At 38.2% G+C, this 18,860-nt stretch overlaps 1 protein-coding gene and 1 long non-coding RNA gene across 4 annotated transcripts; one reads left to right on the top strand and one right to left on the bottom strand.

The window, feature by feature from the left end:
• Positions 1–4,290: 4,290 nt before the first annotated feature.
• LOC105935687 (Yip1 domain family, member 5) lies at positions 4,291–10,404 on the bottom strand. Of its 3 annotated transcripts, none has more exons than XM_012876222.3 (6): positions 10,286–10,404; positions 8,558–8,672; positions 8,156–8,328; positions 6,018–6,163; positions 5,725–5,906; positions 5,294–5,456 (listed from the first exon to the last, which is right to left on the bottom strand). In XM_012876222.3, exons 2-6 carry the CDS (start codon positions 8,662–8,664, stop codon positions 5,294–5,296), a joined length of 771 nt encoding a protein of 256 aa, XP_012731676.2. In that variant the 5' UTR covers positions 8,665–8,672; positions 10,286–10,404. The 3 variants fall into 3 exon arrangements, with proteins under 3 accessions (XP_035998780.1, XP_012731676.2, XP_021179095.2); XM_021323420.2 differs by having other exon boundaries at positions 8,558–8,675; positions 10,288–10,397; XM_036142887.1 differs by lacking the exon at positions 10,286–10,404 and having other exon boundaries at positions 4,291–5,456; positions 8,558–8,664.
• A 5,045-nt stretch (positions 10,405–15,449) lies between these two features.
• On the top strand, positions 15,450–17,647 carry LOC118564526. Its single transcript, XR_004931909.1, has 2 exons — positions 15,450–15,999; positions 16,034–17,647. It is a non-coding gene; the product is annotated as an uncharacterized LOC118564526 (long non-coding RNA).
• Positions 17,648–18,860: the final 1,213 nt, after the last annotated feature.

Below are 18,860 nucleotides of genomic sequence, written 5' to 3' on the forward strand. Positions count from 1 at the left end.
GAAGCTTGTCAGAGTTGATAGGAAACATACAGCCAGATCTGCAATAGAATAATATAGATTAAAGTATAGTCCTATTCTAGAGCTGCCCCAGTCAAAGTCCAGACCTCAATCTAATAAAGAGCGTGGCAAGTGTGACATTTTATTCTCTACCTTGTTTAATTAAAACATGAATTATTATTATTTTTAAAATAAATATTAAACCAGTAATATTTAGTGATGTAGTGATCTGTGTCCAAGTCCAAGAGCATGCAACGATGCACATAGAAATGCAATGCTTGAAGAGGAGTGCTTGAAGCACACATCACCTTCGCACCCACCCATGGATACATATTCACTGATGCACGCGCTCATGAACATATCACTCAGCGTCTCTCAGCCAGACTGCAATGTTTGCATTAGTTCATTGAGTTCTGAATCCACTGTTAGATGAGTCCACAGTGCAATGAGGGCTGACAATTAGCCTAATGAAGTGCCGGAGAAAATCACACTCAGTGCTGTGTTAACAGTTACTCAGTGAATATTCATGCGTTGTCGCTTTTGCAGATGTACTAAAAGGTGCACACCGTTGCTGAATACCAATCATTATATTTCAGCCCGCGTCGCTTGTCTCAGCAAAGGCAACATCCTCATCAGCATCATTGCTGCAAGTTTTTTTTTTTTTTTTTTTTTTTTTTGCTTTGTGTTGTTTGGGTGGATCTAGAGCCCAATAGACAGTGTCCTGTGTAGGATAAAACTTTTAAATAGGTTGTGTTTTGAAACCAAATGTTGTTCAAATCAAACTGTTTTCAATAATATTATGTAAGAAAACTATTATAAAGGGATAATTAATTATTAATAAAGATGTTACTTATAAACAATGTATACATTATAAGGGAGTTTTAGCAGGTTTTTTATTTATTAATGCAGACTCACTATTTGGCAAGGTTCTCATCGCCACCTTCGGACAATGCACAATAACTACTTACTAATGGCTTATAAATTGTTTACAGCTTCATTCATTTCTGATTTTTTCTTTCTTTCACAATTTACAGGCCTTTCATGTGAATATTTATAATTAAGTAGTACCTTTCCAGTATTGGATTTCAGCTGCTTTGTTTTGAACTCGGTTCATTATGCTTCAGCAGATTACAGGTTTGGATGCTCAGTAGAAATTGTGTGTACCATCACCCATATTTCACCCAGTTTCTTTTTATGCCTTTTACAACTTACTTTTTTTCTTTTATGGAGCATTTTTTTTTTCATTGGATGCAGAAACAAACTGTGCTTACTCCCTTCAGAAGTAATGCAGTTACTAAAATCAATATATATATATAGTTTATCATCGGTGTAAATACTACTACCATGAACATCTCGTTTCACAACATAGTCTTGGCAGTATTATGCTGAGAGGAAGCTTTTCTTTAGCAGAGACTGTGTTTTTTCCCCCCTTGTTTTTACAAAAAGTCTGCCCAAACATCTTTCGAACAGGTTGTGTGAACAAGACCTAAAATTGGGTTAGATTTGACAAAAAAAAAAAAGGTTGCTTGTCTCAGAAGAAATCTCACTCTGTCCCAAATACCACTCATCTTCTTTTTAGAACAAGATTCAATTTATTTATGCAGCTTTAATGGAGCCGTCTTTTAGACTTGATAGATACTACATGCAACATTGTAATATTGTAATATTGTTATATTGGATTTACAGCTTTTGAATCTGCAGGTCAAATTCCTGACCGACAAGTTATTTTGTTTTCCACAAATTACAGTACAATTCAAATACTGTTTTACTGAGGTGCTTTCTCCCTTTTCAGTATATTTACCTCACTTTTAGAAATGTCCCTCTTTCATCGTGAGCTGCTGTCCACTAGTCTGACAGGCCAGCTCTCCGAGGGCGGGACAGACTGTGAGTCAGGCCGAACAGATGGAAGTCAGATTATCCTCCATTAGATGACATAATGCTATGGTGGTCCTCTTTTACCGGATCCAAACAAAACAGCCTGTTGGTCCTAAATCAGGAAGCAGGTCGTGCAGATGTAATGCAACAACAGTAGCAGCATACCTATCAATATTAGGCATTTACTCCTCAAAACATTATTTTTAAAGCCGCTGTCTGGCATCTGACACAAAATCTTTATTTCCACTGAAAATAACTAACTCAATCATAATTGTCTGATTTGAACAAATTAGGTTAATAATGTGGTCTTTTGTTCTGACAAGGGTGTTTGCAAAAAAAAAAAAAAAGAAAAGAAGTTTGAGAACTCTCTCTCATTAATACACAAGAGGCTTTTAAAAAAGCTGACCACAGTAGTAAATTTCAAGAAACCCAGAAAAAAGAGCAAATAACAAAAAAATGAGCAACTTCAACCATGTAATTACCACAGCGGTTGGGTTTGGCTTGGCTTTCCCATGCAAGCTAAACTGGTCTATAGTGGGCTGTAAATTTCTTCATTGTGACTCAATGCAAAACGAAGTCAAGATTCAGTCATTGCTCAAGGGAAAATATCAGTCTGTTGCCAATAAATACAGTAAAAACTAAAACCATATTCTGAAATCCAGCTAAACGCTGACACCAAGTGGCTGCTTTGTGTAAACGAAACCTCTAATGAAAACAGTTCCCATCTTTTCTTCCGTTCCGCATGAAACCTAAAATGTATATTAATTTGGGTGTGTTAGCGATGAAACAACAATAAAGAAATAAAAATGTGTGGCTCCAACAGGGTGTTGTAGTCTATCTCAGTAAGGAGCATACATGTGAAATCTCACTAAATTTGCTTCAGGAAGGCCAAGTGCTTCCCGAAGTGCTCTACTTTGTATTAAAAAAACAGCAGTTTTAAAACTTTTTGGTATCTGAACTAAATACCTGAACCGCCAGTCCATTTTTAAACCTTCATCTTAGAAGGCCTGCAAATGGGGAATTGCTGTCTTGATTTTGAACGAGTGTGTTTTTGATCACGGTAATTCTTTGCTGATAATTTAAAAAACATAAAGAATTTGACAGGAAGTCAAGTTGTGGATTGGTAACTGAAATATGTTTTAAAAGTATTAACAAATTTATACAACAATAACATTCTTTAGGATTATCAGTAATTAGGAATTTACATGTATCCCTGAAAAAATTGTTAAAAAAAATTCCCAAGGAGTGGGTTCCCTGAACAATGTCTGTAATGGGACGCACAAAGTCAATAAACCTTAACTGTCGAGGAGAAAGATTTTTATGACCATTGTAGGAAATTTGACAAAGTTAAAAAGTAAATGCATGTAATAAACTAAACATCCACTGAGTGAATTCGAGATGTATGATTCTGCAAGCAAAACCAACAGCGAATTGGCTGACAACAAACGCTGTGCTGATTGTGGCACCAGTGCCAACATTCTTCTACCTCCAAACATCCCCTCAGTGACTATGGGTAAACAGATGCCGGAGTATTGAAGCTGTATATCTATTAAAAAAGTGCATTCACCCCCTAATCCACCCAAATAAACTTAGCATGATACAACCACCTTACCATGCAGTTACAACTCTAAGTCATTTGAATGTCCCGACAGGTTTTACTGCTCTGAACACTGAAATATTTGCCCATTTTTTGTTTTGAGAATCATCTCAAATAGGATGAAGAGCATTTATAAATATCAGTTTTGAAAGGCAGGTTATTTTCCACTGAGCGTTTACATTTAGGTCATTAAATGTGAAGGTTGGTCTCCTTTATGACTTTTAGCAAACTGCAAATTGGACCTCTGGTAGCTTTCTGCTTGCCACTCTTCCCAAAAGGCCGGATATGTGAACAACTAATTAAAACGGCCCTGACAACAAAATCTCCCACCTGCCCTCCTCTGCAGCTTCTGCAGAGCCACCACTGAGCTACTGGCTGCTTCAGATCGATGCTCAGCGTAGGTGAACAGCTTGTCGTGAAACGCTTTTGCTTCCACTTGACGACACTGGACCATTTTGTTATTCAATTACAAACAAATCAATAAAATACATTCACGTTTGTGAATATCAAAGTTAGAAATATGGTAAAGTAAAAGTTACTTTTTCAAGTTCTGTACACACAAAGTGCTGCTTTAAAGCCACTATAAGCTAACCAATACAATGGTGGGGACTGAAGCCTGTAAATTATTATTTTTTTATCTTAAAAAGTTGATTTTACAAAAAGGTGGTTGAGCATTCTCATTGTGCATCAAATAATGCACCCTTTGAGCTTTTGTCTGTCATGATCACGCAGGAATAGGCCCACATCTTAAATCAGTTTACCCCCTCATAATTCTGTAATATGTGCAAAGTACCCCGACCATAGAAAGCACCATATAATCACAACTTTCAAAACCAACTTTAATGTGGATGAGGAAACATGTACAGAATACACAAAGCATACAAAGAGTCGAGTCTCTAAAATGAAGTCAGAAGTGTACAAAGAAACATGTCCCGACACACAGGAGTCTCCTCCAGTCTACTCTCTCGCAATGTGTAATCCATTTTATTTATGCGTTTATTTTGATAACTACAACAAAACTCCTGTGCAAAATGTGGTTGTGTTTTTCCTGAAAGGCAACGACAAGCAAACGAGTAGCTAAATAGATGGGAAGATGCAGCCGAGCTGATTTCTATCTGACGAGGGTGATCCATGGCTCCTCAGTCTTGGGTTTAAAAAAAAAAAATAAAAAAAAAGTTTCTGAACAAGAAAACATTCTGGAGGGAAAGCAGCATAAACAGCTGCAGACTAATGCAGTGAGGAAGAGCAATGCTTCTCAGAGTTACTGTTGTAGATGCTGTGGGTGTTTGCTTGTAATAGCTCAAGATTTTTTTTCCCCTTCAGTCAAAAAAATTAATTACCGTGTGGCTTTTACTGGGTCCTTCATTTTAAGAAACAACCCCAGCATCTTCTCCCATGTATAGAAATTATATATACACACTTCCTGGATCTCCTAATTTTTCCATCTTCTTTCATTCATGTCCTCAAAAAAACAAAAAAAAACAAAAAAAAAAAAAACACCTGACTGTATGATGCTATATAGGGGCAGAAAATGTATTCTTCTTTAAGGTGAATGAGAGGAACAAGCTGCAGAGGATTCCAAGACGATGCGATCCACTCCAGTTTTCGTTTGCCTTCAGGTCGGAATGTGGCGAGAGGAGGAGGCTTCTAAGAGAAAAGAAGAATCCTTGGTGCCGTTTAGATGAGGAGGTTCCCATTTTTCCCGGAGCAACTGTGTAATTAGCCAATAATTAAACTAATTACATTGACGCTAATAAGACTCAAATTACAGAGACCGTGGAGCAGTTACTTTAAAACTGTTGTGCAAAGACTTTTTTTTTTTTTTTAGAAGACAGAGATGAGTGCAAAGACCCCATATAGCAAAGCACAGGGGTAAGCCACCAAGAACTGCTGCCCATCCATGGCCAACGCCGAGATGAAGATCTTTGAGGCAGAGAAACTGCACCAGCCGATAATTGTTGCTGTTAGTATAATCCCAATCATGCCCCTGGAGAGAGCAAGACATCAGCAGGTTAGAGTCAGCGGTTTTACCTTTGTTTGTGAAAAAAAGAGACATTCAGTAACCTGAAAAGTAACAGTTTTACTTTTAACGGAAAGCGGTGACCACCACTAAGTTAGGTTTAGTCTAATGCAGCTTTCTGATTCAGGTGACCTGCTCTATCGACAAATCCCCATCCTCACATTTGTGTTGGGGAACAAAAATTCAACAAAAAAAAAAAAAAAAAACAATCAGACAGCTGGGAGCGCGTACTTACTGTAACGAGAAGAGAACGCCACAGCTGGAGAGGATGATCATAGGAAGGAGGCAGTATCCCAACACGCTGGCCACGCAGCCGAAGGACACGCCCGTCATACTCATGAGGTTGAGGAGGCAGTACATGGCGAGGCAACCGATCGCACTGATGCCGTACACGTAGCCAAACTGAATCTTGCCTGACTGTAATTGGAAAAAAACGAAAGGTGTCAAACAGACGCAGAACATGGATTTATTGACTGAAACCTACTCAACATTGGAAGACCGAGGAGCCTAATTAAGTTCATTACTTACCAGGAGAAGAGTCGCCCCAAAGGCCAAACAAAAGACCATCGGACCGGCCATGTCTGTCTCATTCATGATGCTCCCATCTGCTACTTTCAATGGATGGAGAACTGTGAGGGTCTTCTGCCAGATATGGTCAAAATTGATCCCTAATTCTATAAACAAAAAAAGATGTCTTAGTCAAATGTAAACATTTAGTGCCAAAAAAGACAGAAAATGAAATGCTGTACCAAATAAAACTGGGAGGGGATTACTTTAATTAGCGTCTGTGGAACATTATGTTGTGCAGATATTGTTTGTCTCAATTTGGAACTCGGTTTATTATTAAACAATTTTTTCCTCTCTTTTCAAACATAACCTAAGGTGCATTTAATTTCATCATTTCAATAAAGAAATGGTGACTTTGGTTGGTCAGTATTTTACTAATTCTAAATAATTTACTGTGGCCCACTAGGCAGTCAATTTAAGCCATGCCGATATTCAGTGATGCAGCAAGCTAAAAAGGAGTAGCTGAGACGGGTCACTCAGGATGCTAAAACCTAATCTAAACTCAGTTTTAACTTTTAATACAAACACAGCCAACATTAAAATCCGCTACTAAAACAACTACCAGTTAAGAGAGGTCAGGGATCATGGAGAAAGTTTATTTAAACTGTCGCAATTTTACAGCTTCAGAACAAAACTAAATTTCTTATTTTAAGGAAACTCAAATTAGTTTTTCTTGGAGAAGAACACGCATGAGATGTTGCGTTACTTCCAGTAGAAAAGATGACACAAATTACCTTGATTGGATGGAAATGTAATTGGATTGAATCAAAAATGATCAGAATGTCGTTTATATGGGTACAAAGTCAGTCAATCTGATGATGTGTTTACATGCACCAGGCTCTTTTTGAGAATACAAGCACTCTGAAATGTGCAGCATTGTCGTTTTTTTCCTAAAAATCCACAGAAGAAGTAGTTGTACTTCCCATCTCTGTTGAAAAAAGAAAATAAACAAATGAGGAAGCGCGTTCGTTCCGTGTTTTCTGAGCACTCAGAACGCACCCATGCCAGGTTCTAACAACGGTTGAGATGTTACTGTACTTCCTAATCAAGCTACTGATCTCCCTGCATTGCAAGTTGAGAATGTGGGAGGAAATTAACATGTTGCTTCCCCGATACGGGCACACATGTGCAGCCAGGGCGGTTTGCCCCAACCCGACTGACCACATCGGAACAACGGTTTAGATGGACACTGTTCAGATAAACGATCGGCATAAACCACCCGCCATATTTGAATACAATTTAGATTGCTGTGTTTACATGGTGCATTTTTATTGCAAAGGCCCTTTATTCCTATTACTTATGTCAATGTTAACATAACTGCTGTTGGACAAATGAGAGCAAAAGTTTAGTCACACAATTAAATGGCAAATTCATTCACATGGTAACAAAAATGTAATCTAAAATGTTTAAAATAAAATAATTTCCAATTTGGAAACAGCAGCAAGACACAATATCAGTGGTCGCGCCGCCGCATTTCAGCGTTAACGGCCCGTTACGCTCTCAGTTGTCAGTGTTACGCTGAAATTAGACCAGATGTCAGCCAATGAGCCATTAGTTAGACCGTTACCCTGATTGGCTGACATCTGGGCTCCCTTTACGCAGGGTTGCCCATAGATATCCATAATAAAGCCTTTATTATGGATATCTATGGGGTTGCCCCCCCCACCGACCCATTTACCTCTGCCCAAATTGTCGTACTTCTTCCAACAGCCAATAGTAAGCATGTGTCCGTCTTTAAAGACAAGAACCACAAAAGCGTTTGTTCGGAGGGACCTTCCCAGGCAGGCGGACAAGAAAAGCGAAATGCTGAACGGCGCTACATGCTCACTAGCGATACAACACAGGGGTGATGTCGATCAGTTCGGCCTTCGAGCTGCGCCACGCAACGCTCCCCTGCGTGAACGCACACCGCAACAGCGATGATAAACAATATTTTTTGTCCGAAATAACAAAGGCCAGCATTTCCAACGCTTGCATACATTCATTTGGGTTTCGAATTGAATCGGTGCTTCTGTTCCAAGCTTTCAAATGGATGAAAAGAAAAAGATATTTATTATATAGTTTTCTATTCCGCTTCGGTCCCGTTGTGGCTCACTTACCTTCTAACAGCGGCGGCTCGTCGTCAAAGCTGTTACTGTACATGGACTGTGATGCGGATGGGGTGTAGGTCTGCGTGGGCTGGAAGATTTGTCCTGCGTATGGCTGCTGGGGTTGCATCATTCCTGGCGATGGGTAGCCCATTGGCTGAGAGTAATCGTACTGACCGTACTGCCTGGGGACGATACATTTACAATAAACAGCAGCACACGAAGGAAATGATCAAAAGTGATGTAGTTTATTATCTCTAATCAGAACCTAACAGAAACACATAAAACAATGACTATTTGAGAGTCGCCTGTAGACATGAGTTAAGATGTTTAGATTGGTTTTAAATCAAATGAGACTTCAGAAGTCAAACATGTCACAACCGAAAAAACTAGAAAGGGATTCATTTCTCTTACTTGTTGTAGTTTTCAGAGTTGCTGTAGCCATAGCCGCCCTGGTTTTGGTCATCTACACTGTAGCTGGACTGGTAGAAGTCAGTGTTGAAGTTATCGAACCCTGACATTTCTTAATCTGTTAACAACACAGAGAAACAAAGGAATGCTATGGTGATTGCATGGATTTTTTTTATTGGTGTTTTTAACCACCTGCAATATGCCATTATTTTGTTTACATTTACTGTATTTATTAGCATAATTTTGATTGTGCCAACTATTCTACAAACAATAGCATTTAATGGACAATAATAACAAGTTCAAACAATAATACATGTTCATGGGATTATCTGAGGGTGGAGCAAGGACATTTCAAAAGAGGCACTGAAGGACAAAATAAATAAAACTAAGTAAATTCAGCAACTCATCAAATTTGTCCTCTCATGCATATCTTGTGCAAAAATAAACAAACTAGGAGGTATTTAGCACTGTAGGGCTAGTGAGTAAACTAGTACATTTTTAAGTGTAGCCAGTGTTGCCGATCCTTTCCTCGGCAGAAACCAGCACTTTAACCATTCACCATCTTGTTGATTTACAGCCATTTAAAAATAAATACTCATTGTCTACAATAGAAAAGGGTGGTTACAAGTCTCCAATAAATGATATCCACCTAGCAGTATATAAGATTATTTTTGCTGTAATGTGTCATATTCTGTAAATGTCAACAGCCCAAAGGCTGATTATGGACAAAACAAATGCTAATTGGGTGTAATGTAAAGTACAAATCATGTTTAAGATTCAAGTATTTGCATGTTCTCCCTAAATCCTGAAAATATTTAAACTACAAAACAATAAATAAATATAAACTGATATACAATTGGCTAAGATTATTGTTTAAAAAAAAAGTATCCACGACTAAGAAATAGCGGAAGAAGTTAGAGAAGTTTAGTTGAGCCCAAGTCAACTAAACTTCTTCCTGTTTTTCTTCCTGTTTAAGAAAACTTGAGACATTTAAACGGCCATGCATCGGTGAACGCCACCATGTAATTAGGTTGGTTGTCTTCTCTCCTCACAGGTCAGATTGTTGTCGGTGTCTTCTCATATATCATACATTAAAATCTGATGTTGCCATGAGTAACATAAACACTCAGATTTGGGGTATTTGGTGCATTTCGAGTGCCGTGTTGTTCCACGTTTAGCAGACTGAAAGGCTTTTGAACAGGCACTGGCATTAAATGCTATTATATCTGTCCCTAAAACTGTCTCTTCTACATTTCACGGCAATACTTAAACCAAATCATCAATTTTATATGGATACTGACAAAATTCCCAAAACTCACGACAGTCAACTTAACATGTTTACATCTGTTTCGCTAACAACTTGCTTTGATTAGCTTGGTTTTAGTTTGACAAACCGTTAGCTTTCTCAAAAAAATGCTAACGCTTTCATACACAACAGGCATACTTGAAAAATATTTGGCAACGCAATATACAGCTAAACACGCACAGTATTAGACGACTTAAACACGAAAGGATGAATAAAACTGCAGCGAAAGCCTTTAATCTTGAGTAGGCTAGCCTTTCCCGTTTATTCCACAGCTAGGTTGTTAGCTTCAGCTAGCTATGACAGATGCTGGAACATTCGCTAAAAATGTTACACATAAAGCCAAAGCCAGCTTCCCTAACCCACTACACTGAACAAATATAATGACTATATTTGTTGCAATAAAGCCTCACGGTGGCTATTCTTACCTGGGATGTCAGCTGGACACCTCTAAACTGAGCCCTGCCAACTCTACCGTGGGTTGCTACGTGTCAAGAGAAAGACGGAAAGCCGTCAGGGACACAGCACAATCTTCGCTGAAAAAACACATCGCCTCCTGCTGATAATCAGCGCAATAAGATGCACGAGAAGACGATAATAACCGGCACTTTAGAGCAAGCAAGTCTCTTTTCAAAATCCAAATATTAAATAAAATAATAGTAATAATAATAATAATAATAAAATAATAATAATAATAATAATAATAAGACTTTTATTTACTTTTAACTAAACTTTAAGAAAAAAATCTAACTATTAAATTTTAAATGTGTCATTATATAGTTAAAAATACTTGAATAGGGAGCCTGTGATGTTGCAGCTCTCTTTCGTCTGACATATTACATGAAAAAGAAAGAAAGAAGAACTGTTTCTAGATTGTTTTTTTTTTTAAATGATAAAAGCTTTTACGCTGAGAAACAGTTCCACCACAACACAACAACACATGGAAATGAGACGAACTGGAAAACAGTGAAAATAAAATTAAAAAAAAATACATTTTAGTTACCTAAGCTAGAATATAGTGAAAAAATAAATGTCCTATCCCAAATTGTTGGTTTACTTGATTTACCTCTTTGACCCCACGTACCTGAATTCCACAAAGCCCATATAACCAGAAGCCAAAATGACAGAAACTAACAAAAAAACTAACAAAAAACAGAACAAGGTAGCAAGCAAAACCAGAAAAAAGTCAGCTTTTTATTCTTATTGGATAGAATATAATTTTTACTATGCTCTTTCAGTCATTTTAACCCATCTTACATTTCTTTCTTTTTTTTCTAACAGACTGAGTTATATTAACAGTGTGCCATGGGTGTCTGTTTGGCAACCTTATTTCCACACACTATAAATGTAAATGCTGAAAACATCATTTAACCACTGTAGAAGTGAATAGAGGACTTGATGCTTGTCGAACAGACCCTATAGAACCCACAGCAGTTCAAAAAGCTTTTAACACAGTTCAGTTTTCACAGGCTCTTGAAAAACTCTATTGCTCCTCCAACTTAATAGGTTCCAATCCATGCAAAGTCTATAAAGGGCTAACCTGGCCAGCCAGATTGATAATGTGTAACACTCTGGTTCTGCACATTATTATGTGATTTTCGTGTGTTTGTGAACGCACAAATACCGCAAGAATTCATCTTGCAGGCAAGGTTAATAATTCAATCACTCATGCTGTTTGCCATTTTTGTTCTTTATTGCACGGTTCACTTATGATTATGATGGTGGTAGGATAAAGGGGAGATAGATAGACGGTTTAGGGCCTCATCTGCTATAATGCGTGGAACAAGATTTCTGATAAGAGTGGCTCACACGAACATCCTTTGTAGTAGGCCTGGGCAATAAATCAAAAAATTTACAGACACTGAAATTTCCGACAATACTAACGTCACTTTCCGCATGTTGGTATTTTAAAAACATTTCAAGTATTTTTTGGCTGTGTATAGGTATTTGTGAATGCATTTAAGACGCTGCACTACATGTACAGTCTATAATCACACGACTTCCCCCCCATCCTGTCTGTAACAAGAAGGGAGAGAGATGGTGAGGTTGAGAGAATGGAGGAAATTTCAAATGTGAAAACGGCGGTGGTAGAGCTGGATGAGGAGGAAGAGGAGCAGCTGTTAAGTACGTTGCAGCCATATCTGTTCTCTGGTCCAGTCGCACAATGGACCCGGACATCAGTCTGACTGTACATTATATCAATGTTGAATGGAAACGGTGCACCGCCGGGGGAGATGGTTGGACAAGGTTTAATCGAGATACTGTCTGCATGGGATATCAAAGCCCTTTGTCGCTATTACCGCTGACAACGGTGCAAACACAGTTATAGCTACCGAGCTCAATAGATAGATGTGAGAGCAGTGTTTTGGCCACAGGCTGCACCTTGCAATCGGTAAGTGTGCAAATACAGTTATCTTTGTGTAATGTTGACCACAGGTGCTACCGCTCCATATGGGTATTTACTATCATTTTATTTTTAACCTACATGCCCTTTTAGGGAAATTTGTGTAGTTGGGAGGTGCATCTGTTGAGATAATTTAACTGTGATATACCAGAGGGTAATGTTATTGTCCATTTATCATTATCGAGGTAAACTGCACCCTATATTGCGATACTGATTTTAGGCCATATCGCCCTGCCATACTCTCTAGGTTGGCCCTGGATGTAAACAGAGAAGCGATTTCCAGGTGCAGAGAGAAGCTCCTTCATTCAGACGGAGCTTGAAGTAGAGTTGCTCCTTTGCATCCGAAGGAGTCATTTTGGGTATTTCTGAGATCTGATCAGAATGCCTGCTATGGGCCTCCCTTTGGAGCTATCATACGGAGCAGACCATGGGGCGGCCCCAGAACACACAACGTCCTTCTGGCCCTGAAAGGCTCTGGGATACCCTACAAGCAGCTGGAGAGCATCGCCAATGGAGTGGGATGTCTGGCTTGCAATCCTGGCTCTGATGCCCCTGCTACCCAATCTCAGATAAGTGAAGGACAGTGAATGAATGACTAGGATTAAGCTTTTCAACAAAAAAAACAAAACAAAAAAAAACACTCCAAGTGGGTTTCCCATTAAACAAATGAATATGTGGAAAAGCACCCCATGCCTACTATTAATTATGGTGGAAGACCTGTGAACCTTGTTAGAGTGAATGGCATCATGAAATATTTGAAACACCAGAAGTTTTCATATAAAGATCTGGCAAGAATATACCAGAAAATGGTCATCATCGAGTCCTTCTGGTGTATAATGATCTCTTAAATTGTCATTGAAAGATACATTTAACACTTTTTTAAACTTTAGATTATGCTCACGTGGAAAAAGAAATAAATTGTTTAAGTCTTTTGACACATCTTTACAAGGGTTGCCAATAAATGGGAGCATTATTCCAGAAGTTTTTGTCTGCAACTCAAATTTATCTGCAGCTGCCCAAAAAATAATCTATTTAAATTTAAGCCAACAAATTTAAGCCAACAAATTCACAGGAAAACCTCTACTTAGAAAGAAGGGAATATGTTTTGTAGTATAAAAAAATACTCAAAACAGACTACATAAAGCACATTAATGTCCCATACAATATCTGTGCTTTAATTTATTTGGCAAACTGCTTCAGCTTTGTGCCTAATGTGACCGCATCAGCTGCTCGATACGTAGCTGGAGAAAACCCAGGTCTAATAGGTGCAAATAGATACAAAAGGTAGATGATAACAAAGATAATTTAAGAGGACGTGTACTGTGCTCCTGGAAAGAACAAAGGTAGTCTCTTTCAACAGGAAGCAGAGGAGGAGATCAATCACCCGGCATGAGGAGGAGAACTGCACCGCTTTCATAATGCAGGCGGATACTGGCTCTTTGATGATGTGCATTATGCAAAATAATGGGTCTCATGACCTATGCTGAGAGGAAGGTGGGACAGCAGGAAATGAGAACAACAGATGTCATTTTGAACTGTGAGATAGAAAACAGGGAAGCGTGAGCAAAAGACACAAAAATAAGGTCTCATTTCATCGCTTTTGAAGGGCAAGAGAATAAAGGCAGAGGAATAAATGAAGAAAAACTGATTAATTTAGGTGACAGTTCACATTAACTGTATTCATTCAAAATATCTGTAACGACTACTGACTGGATCTCTTACACAGAACTTATTAAATTTAAATATTTCCTGTTTCAGAGGTGAAAGAGCCACACTCTCAGCCACCATGACAGAAAAATACATTAGGCATAAATTAATTTCAGCGGTGTGGAAGGGAAATAAATTATACAGAGTTTGCTCCATCCTGGCCTCCAGATACTGAAAATTTCCAACAAAATGACAGGTGGGAAAATAATACATGCAGACAGTGTCCCCACTTTTCACCCGAGACATATTGAGTTTGCTCAACATGAGTGTTCAGTTTCTGTTCGGGGGAAAATGATACAGAGCATCCAAAAGTTGAAGGAACAAAAGTTACTTGTTGCCAAGTTTTTGAATCTTGTTGGGAAAAACAAAGACATATGGGGAATAATGTACTACCTTTTGCTAAAAACTAGGGTCATGCAAGGAGATATTTAAAAAAAAATGAGGTCTTTTTTGCGCTAGACCTGCTAAAATGAGTTAAGAGCTGGGTAGGAAAAACAATGCAATCCTTTCTTACCTTAAAAAAAATAAACATCTGTTATTCTCTGTCTTATGCTTTTTCAAGGTCAGGTTCACGATGGAACAGTTTTAAGAGGGAGACGCAGCCATTCCTCTCCCCAGGAACAGTTTCCTGCACATTCTTGGGGATCTCAAAGTGTTCTCACGCTAATAGGAATTTACAATCTTTCCAGCAATGTCTGGATCTGACTCTAAGAACTTCCCACAGTAGGATGCACCTAACAAAAAAAAAAAAAAAAAAAAAGCAAAAAAAAAACCTACATGGGGTGGTGCCCGGGACACATTCTTATAATATTCTGAAACCACATTAGGAAACTCCGTTCAATACAGAGAAGCATTGACTCTACTGTGAGATCCCAATGGATGGTGGAGCTTCTCATCTTATTGCTAAGCCTGAACTCAGCAAGCCCAGCAGATGCTCATTTCACATGCATCTTTTCAGAATCGTTTTCTTTCAATTATGTGCCACGTTATCATGGATATGGGCGAGAGTCTTAAAAAGATGGACCAGTAAATCAGGAGCAGTCAAGGCAGGCCAAAGAGGTATCTGCGTTTGAAGTGGGTTGACTTCTTTGGTGTCAGAGGTCTGAGGATATTAGGTCAGATTAGGGGTCTCCGGATACCAGTTTGTCCAGACCGAGTACAAGTACTTTAATTTCGATACTTGCCAATTCCAAGCACTGATACTGAGTACTTAATAAATTGGCACTTATAAACAATGTAATTGATAGAATTATTATTACTATGTCTACATATTTATGTTATTTACTATTTTCATTTCATTTATCATATATATTTACTCTTTACTACTAAGAAGTTTTAAGGTTTTAGATCTCTCCCTCTAATATTTGCAGAAGGCCTGCAGAAAGCAGAGAAATATGTTGTGACTATGATAAGTGTTTTTATGAACTCTATTCAGCCATCTGGAGTGCTGCACTGTGTGAACTGCTTGGTTTTATCTGGAAGGTCACAGTTATTTTGCTTATCCCTACCCCTTAGATTCAAAATGGAACCAGGGATTCCCTTTCCTAATAAATAGAGAGGGGGCGACAGATTTGCTTGAGATCGGATTTGGACATCTGTACAAAGCATCTCCGTTCGATCTCCTTGCAAGATTATTTGAAAATCAATCTCATTGTTGTCTCTCCTTCTTGTGTTGTTAATGAATGTTTTAGGTGTTTGAACCTGACATTTAATTGGTCCTTCGAGCCGGATCCCAACATACAGGAGGATTTCCTCTGGGTGAGGTGAACCGGGTGAAAAGTCAGTGATCACTGCATTCAGATCCTTTTCCAAGGGCCTAGTCCATCTCGCCTCTGGGTTTCTGACTGTTGACGGGAAGTCCGAGGGAGGATTGACAGCAGTGGTGAGTGGATTTGTTTTTTTAAAGGTATAAATGAGTACCTGAGAGGTATTGCGCATAGAAGGGATAACGGAGTCCGAGAAAGTCCGTGATAACAAACCCTATCATCCTTGGCACTGATAGGTACACTAAGGGGTAACAGAGCCCAAAAGGTCTGTGAATTGAAGGGGTAACAGAGCCCAAAAGGTCTGTGAATCGAAGGGGTAACAGAGCCCAAAAAGTCTGTGTAGAAAAAAACAAAGTAGGATAACGGCATCCTGATAATAGGCCGTGTAATTCGAGTATAGGGCGGCAGAGTCCTACAAAACTAACGTCTGCATTGTGTGTTTGTGTGTTTTGTGTGTATGACTGGAAAATTAAATACCACTAGGTATTTTCTTTTCATTTAAAAACAGTGGGATTGTAAGTAACAAGCCTTTGTGGAGGTCTAGCAAGAATTCTCCACTCGAAAGAGTTGAAGTGAGAATTACCACAACAGGTATTTTATTGTTACCCCACGGTGTAAATCTCCCAGCCTATAGAACACCCTATGTGTTACAGGACTGGATCAAATTTATAAAAATGGGAAAGGGACAAAGGAAAACGTTGAAACAGCTCCAGAGTAAAGACTGGAAATTCATTGAACAGCAGGACCCTGATAAAATAAAACCTTTAGCTTCATGGGTAAAAGAATACAATGCAGGTTTAAGGGGTGATTTAACAAACAAAAATAGCTAAAATTCTAGGAAGGTATTATTAATAAATGAAGAGATTTAAAAGGGGATCCCACAGAAACAATTTGTGAGTCTTTGAAAATACAGCGGTTAGTCAAGGAGGTATTTAAAGGTCCCGTAGAGAAAAAAAAAACAAAAAAAACAAAGTGTCGCAGAAGACTCTTTTCGCGCAAGCTGTCTGTCTGATATGTTTTTGTTTTTGTTATATCTTGTCCAATGTAATGTGTCGTTTAATGGGATCATTGCATGAAAGGAGAGAATGTTTGAACCCACAGCGCTTGAGAGTGTGTGTGTGCGCGAGTGGGTCTGTGTGTGTAAATCTGCGTATATGTGTGTGCGTATGTGTGGCTCAGAATAGCGTCTGAGTGAAGAGATTTACAGTGGAAAGTACTGTGTGGAGTTGATCTTCGTGAAGGGAGAATTTGGCCAGAATAGTGGTAAAAAGTTATTATAGTTGATATTTGGCAGGGGATTAAACATTTCTTTGAGACAACTGAAAAAGAAAAAAGAAAAATATATATATTTTTTTGTACAAGCATAATTTTAACTAGTGTCATTTATTGCAAAATTGCATATTAAGAATCCCAAATGAGCTTTAATACTTTGAGTAATAAAAAGATAAAATACAAGATTCATTGAAATAATAAAATTAATAGTTTGACAGCCTTAGTTTAGAGATAATACACCAGACTTATATCTTGTTGAAAAAAGAAAAGCGACAATTGAAGAAAATTAATAAAAAAAGGAAACGGAAACGGAACTAAAAGGGCGTTGCACCCGGGAAGCGTTTACATGGGGGGACTGACTAGACACTTCCGTTGTGGATAAAAGTGTTCTGAACTGCTAATAGCGACGTATAACTTTCAAAAATGGATAAGCGTCCAGGTGTCTGCAAGACAAAGAGTTGCACCCTTGCGGGACTGAAGCGTAAAACGGTGTTTGGACGAAACACAGGGGGGTCTTAGCCAGCGCACGCTTTCCACTTTTTAAACTAAGCGGGAACTTAACACGTTGAAAACATCTTTCAGCGTTGCCATTGATGTTTTGAAAAATATTAAAAACATAGATCTGTCTGTGTAAGATAATGGAAAAAACAGGCCTTCGTCTGTTTGTTTTTTCTGAATATCATCGTTTCTATGTAACTGTATGTATGTATCTATTTAACTAAACGTTTGTCTGGGTGAACTTATAAATCATGGTTTCAAAGATGTTCATTTGTTTTGGGAGAACTGCAGCTCCTAATTCAAATACCATTTTTAAGCATGAACTATGTTAACTAAAAACTAAAGAAGGAACAAGAGATACTTCAATAACAGTTTGTTTTTTTAACATTAAATATCAGGGCCGAATTAAATTGATACACGGAGAGATTAAAATGGCTTGAACGAAAATATTTCAGCTTTGTTAGAAAATTGTAACAGGCAATGAGCTGCACATAAAAGCTTGTTGGGTTTAGTCCACTACAGAATTAGGCAGTGACCCCATCATTTGTTTGAGCCCTAAAGTAATACAAACTCACTGAGATCTTATTGCTTATAACAATAGTGATTCATCACAAACCAGTCCATTTGAAAGAAGTTTAGAAATACATGATCTTTGATTTAAATAGATGTAAAAATAAAAAAAACAGTGCTTTGGCTTTGATCAAACCTGTATGGAACTACATATGGTTGCTTTTCTAAGGGTTTTCTATTCATTTATTTTATTTCTTTTTACTTGGGATTTGAATGCAACTAATGAGAAATTTTGAAAAGTGTCAAATTATCAGAAGGCAACGTTACACGCGTCATCAGTTACAAAATCATCTGATGTTATTAGTTATGCTGAACTGAGGTGAACCTCAGAGGGACAGTATAACCTGAGAAGGACAATAGATATGATAAACAACTCTGACCATGATGTAAACATCTGAATGTTATGGCAAGGCTGGGTCTGTGTGTTCTGGCCTGGGAGCACGAAAACTATGTCAGAGGGAAAAATAAAATAAAGCCAGCTCCTGGAGGGTTAAACTCTAATTCTAATCTTGGTTTGTTTTGGGTAGCCTTCTCAATGTGCTTACTGGGAAAACTCTTATCATTTATAGAGAAACACTAGAAGCTCAAAAACCTAAAAGACAAAATCATTGCTTTAAGGTTTAACGCTTGACCAATTGAGATTTGGGAAGTTATGTATAAATAAAGATATTACTAACAGCAAATACACATGGTCAATGGACCAGAAGGATGTCAAAAGTTTGTAATAAGTCAAAAACCTATGTCGAGGCCCGTATTAAGACAATGTGGTGCCCCTGGGCACTATAC

Source organism: Fundulus heteroclitus, chromosome 11 (assembly GCF_011125445.2).
Source record: "Fundulus heteroclitus isolate FHET01 chromosome 11, MU-UCD_Fhet_4.1, whole genome shotgun sequence".
NCBI lineage: Eukaryota > Metazoa > Chordata > Actinopteri > Cyprinodontiformes > Fundulidae > Fundulus > Fundulus heteroclitus.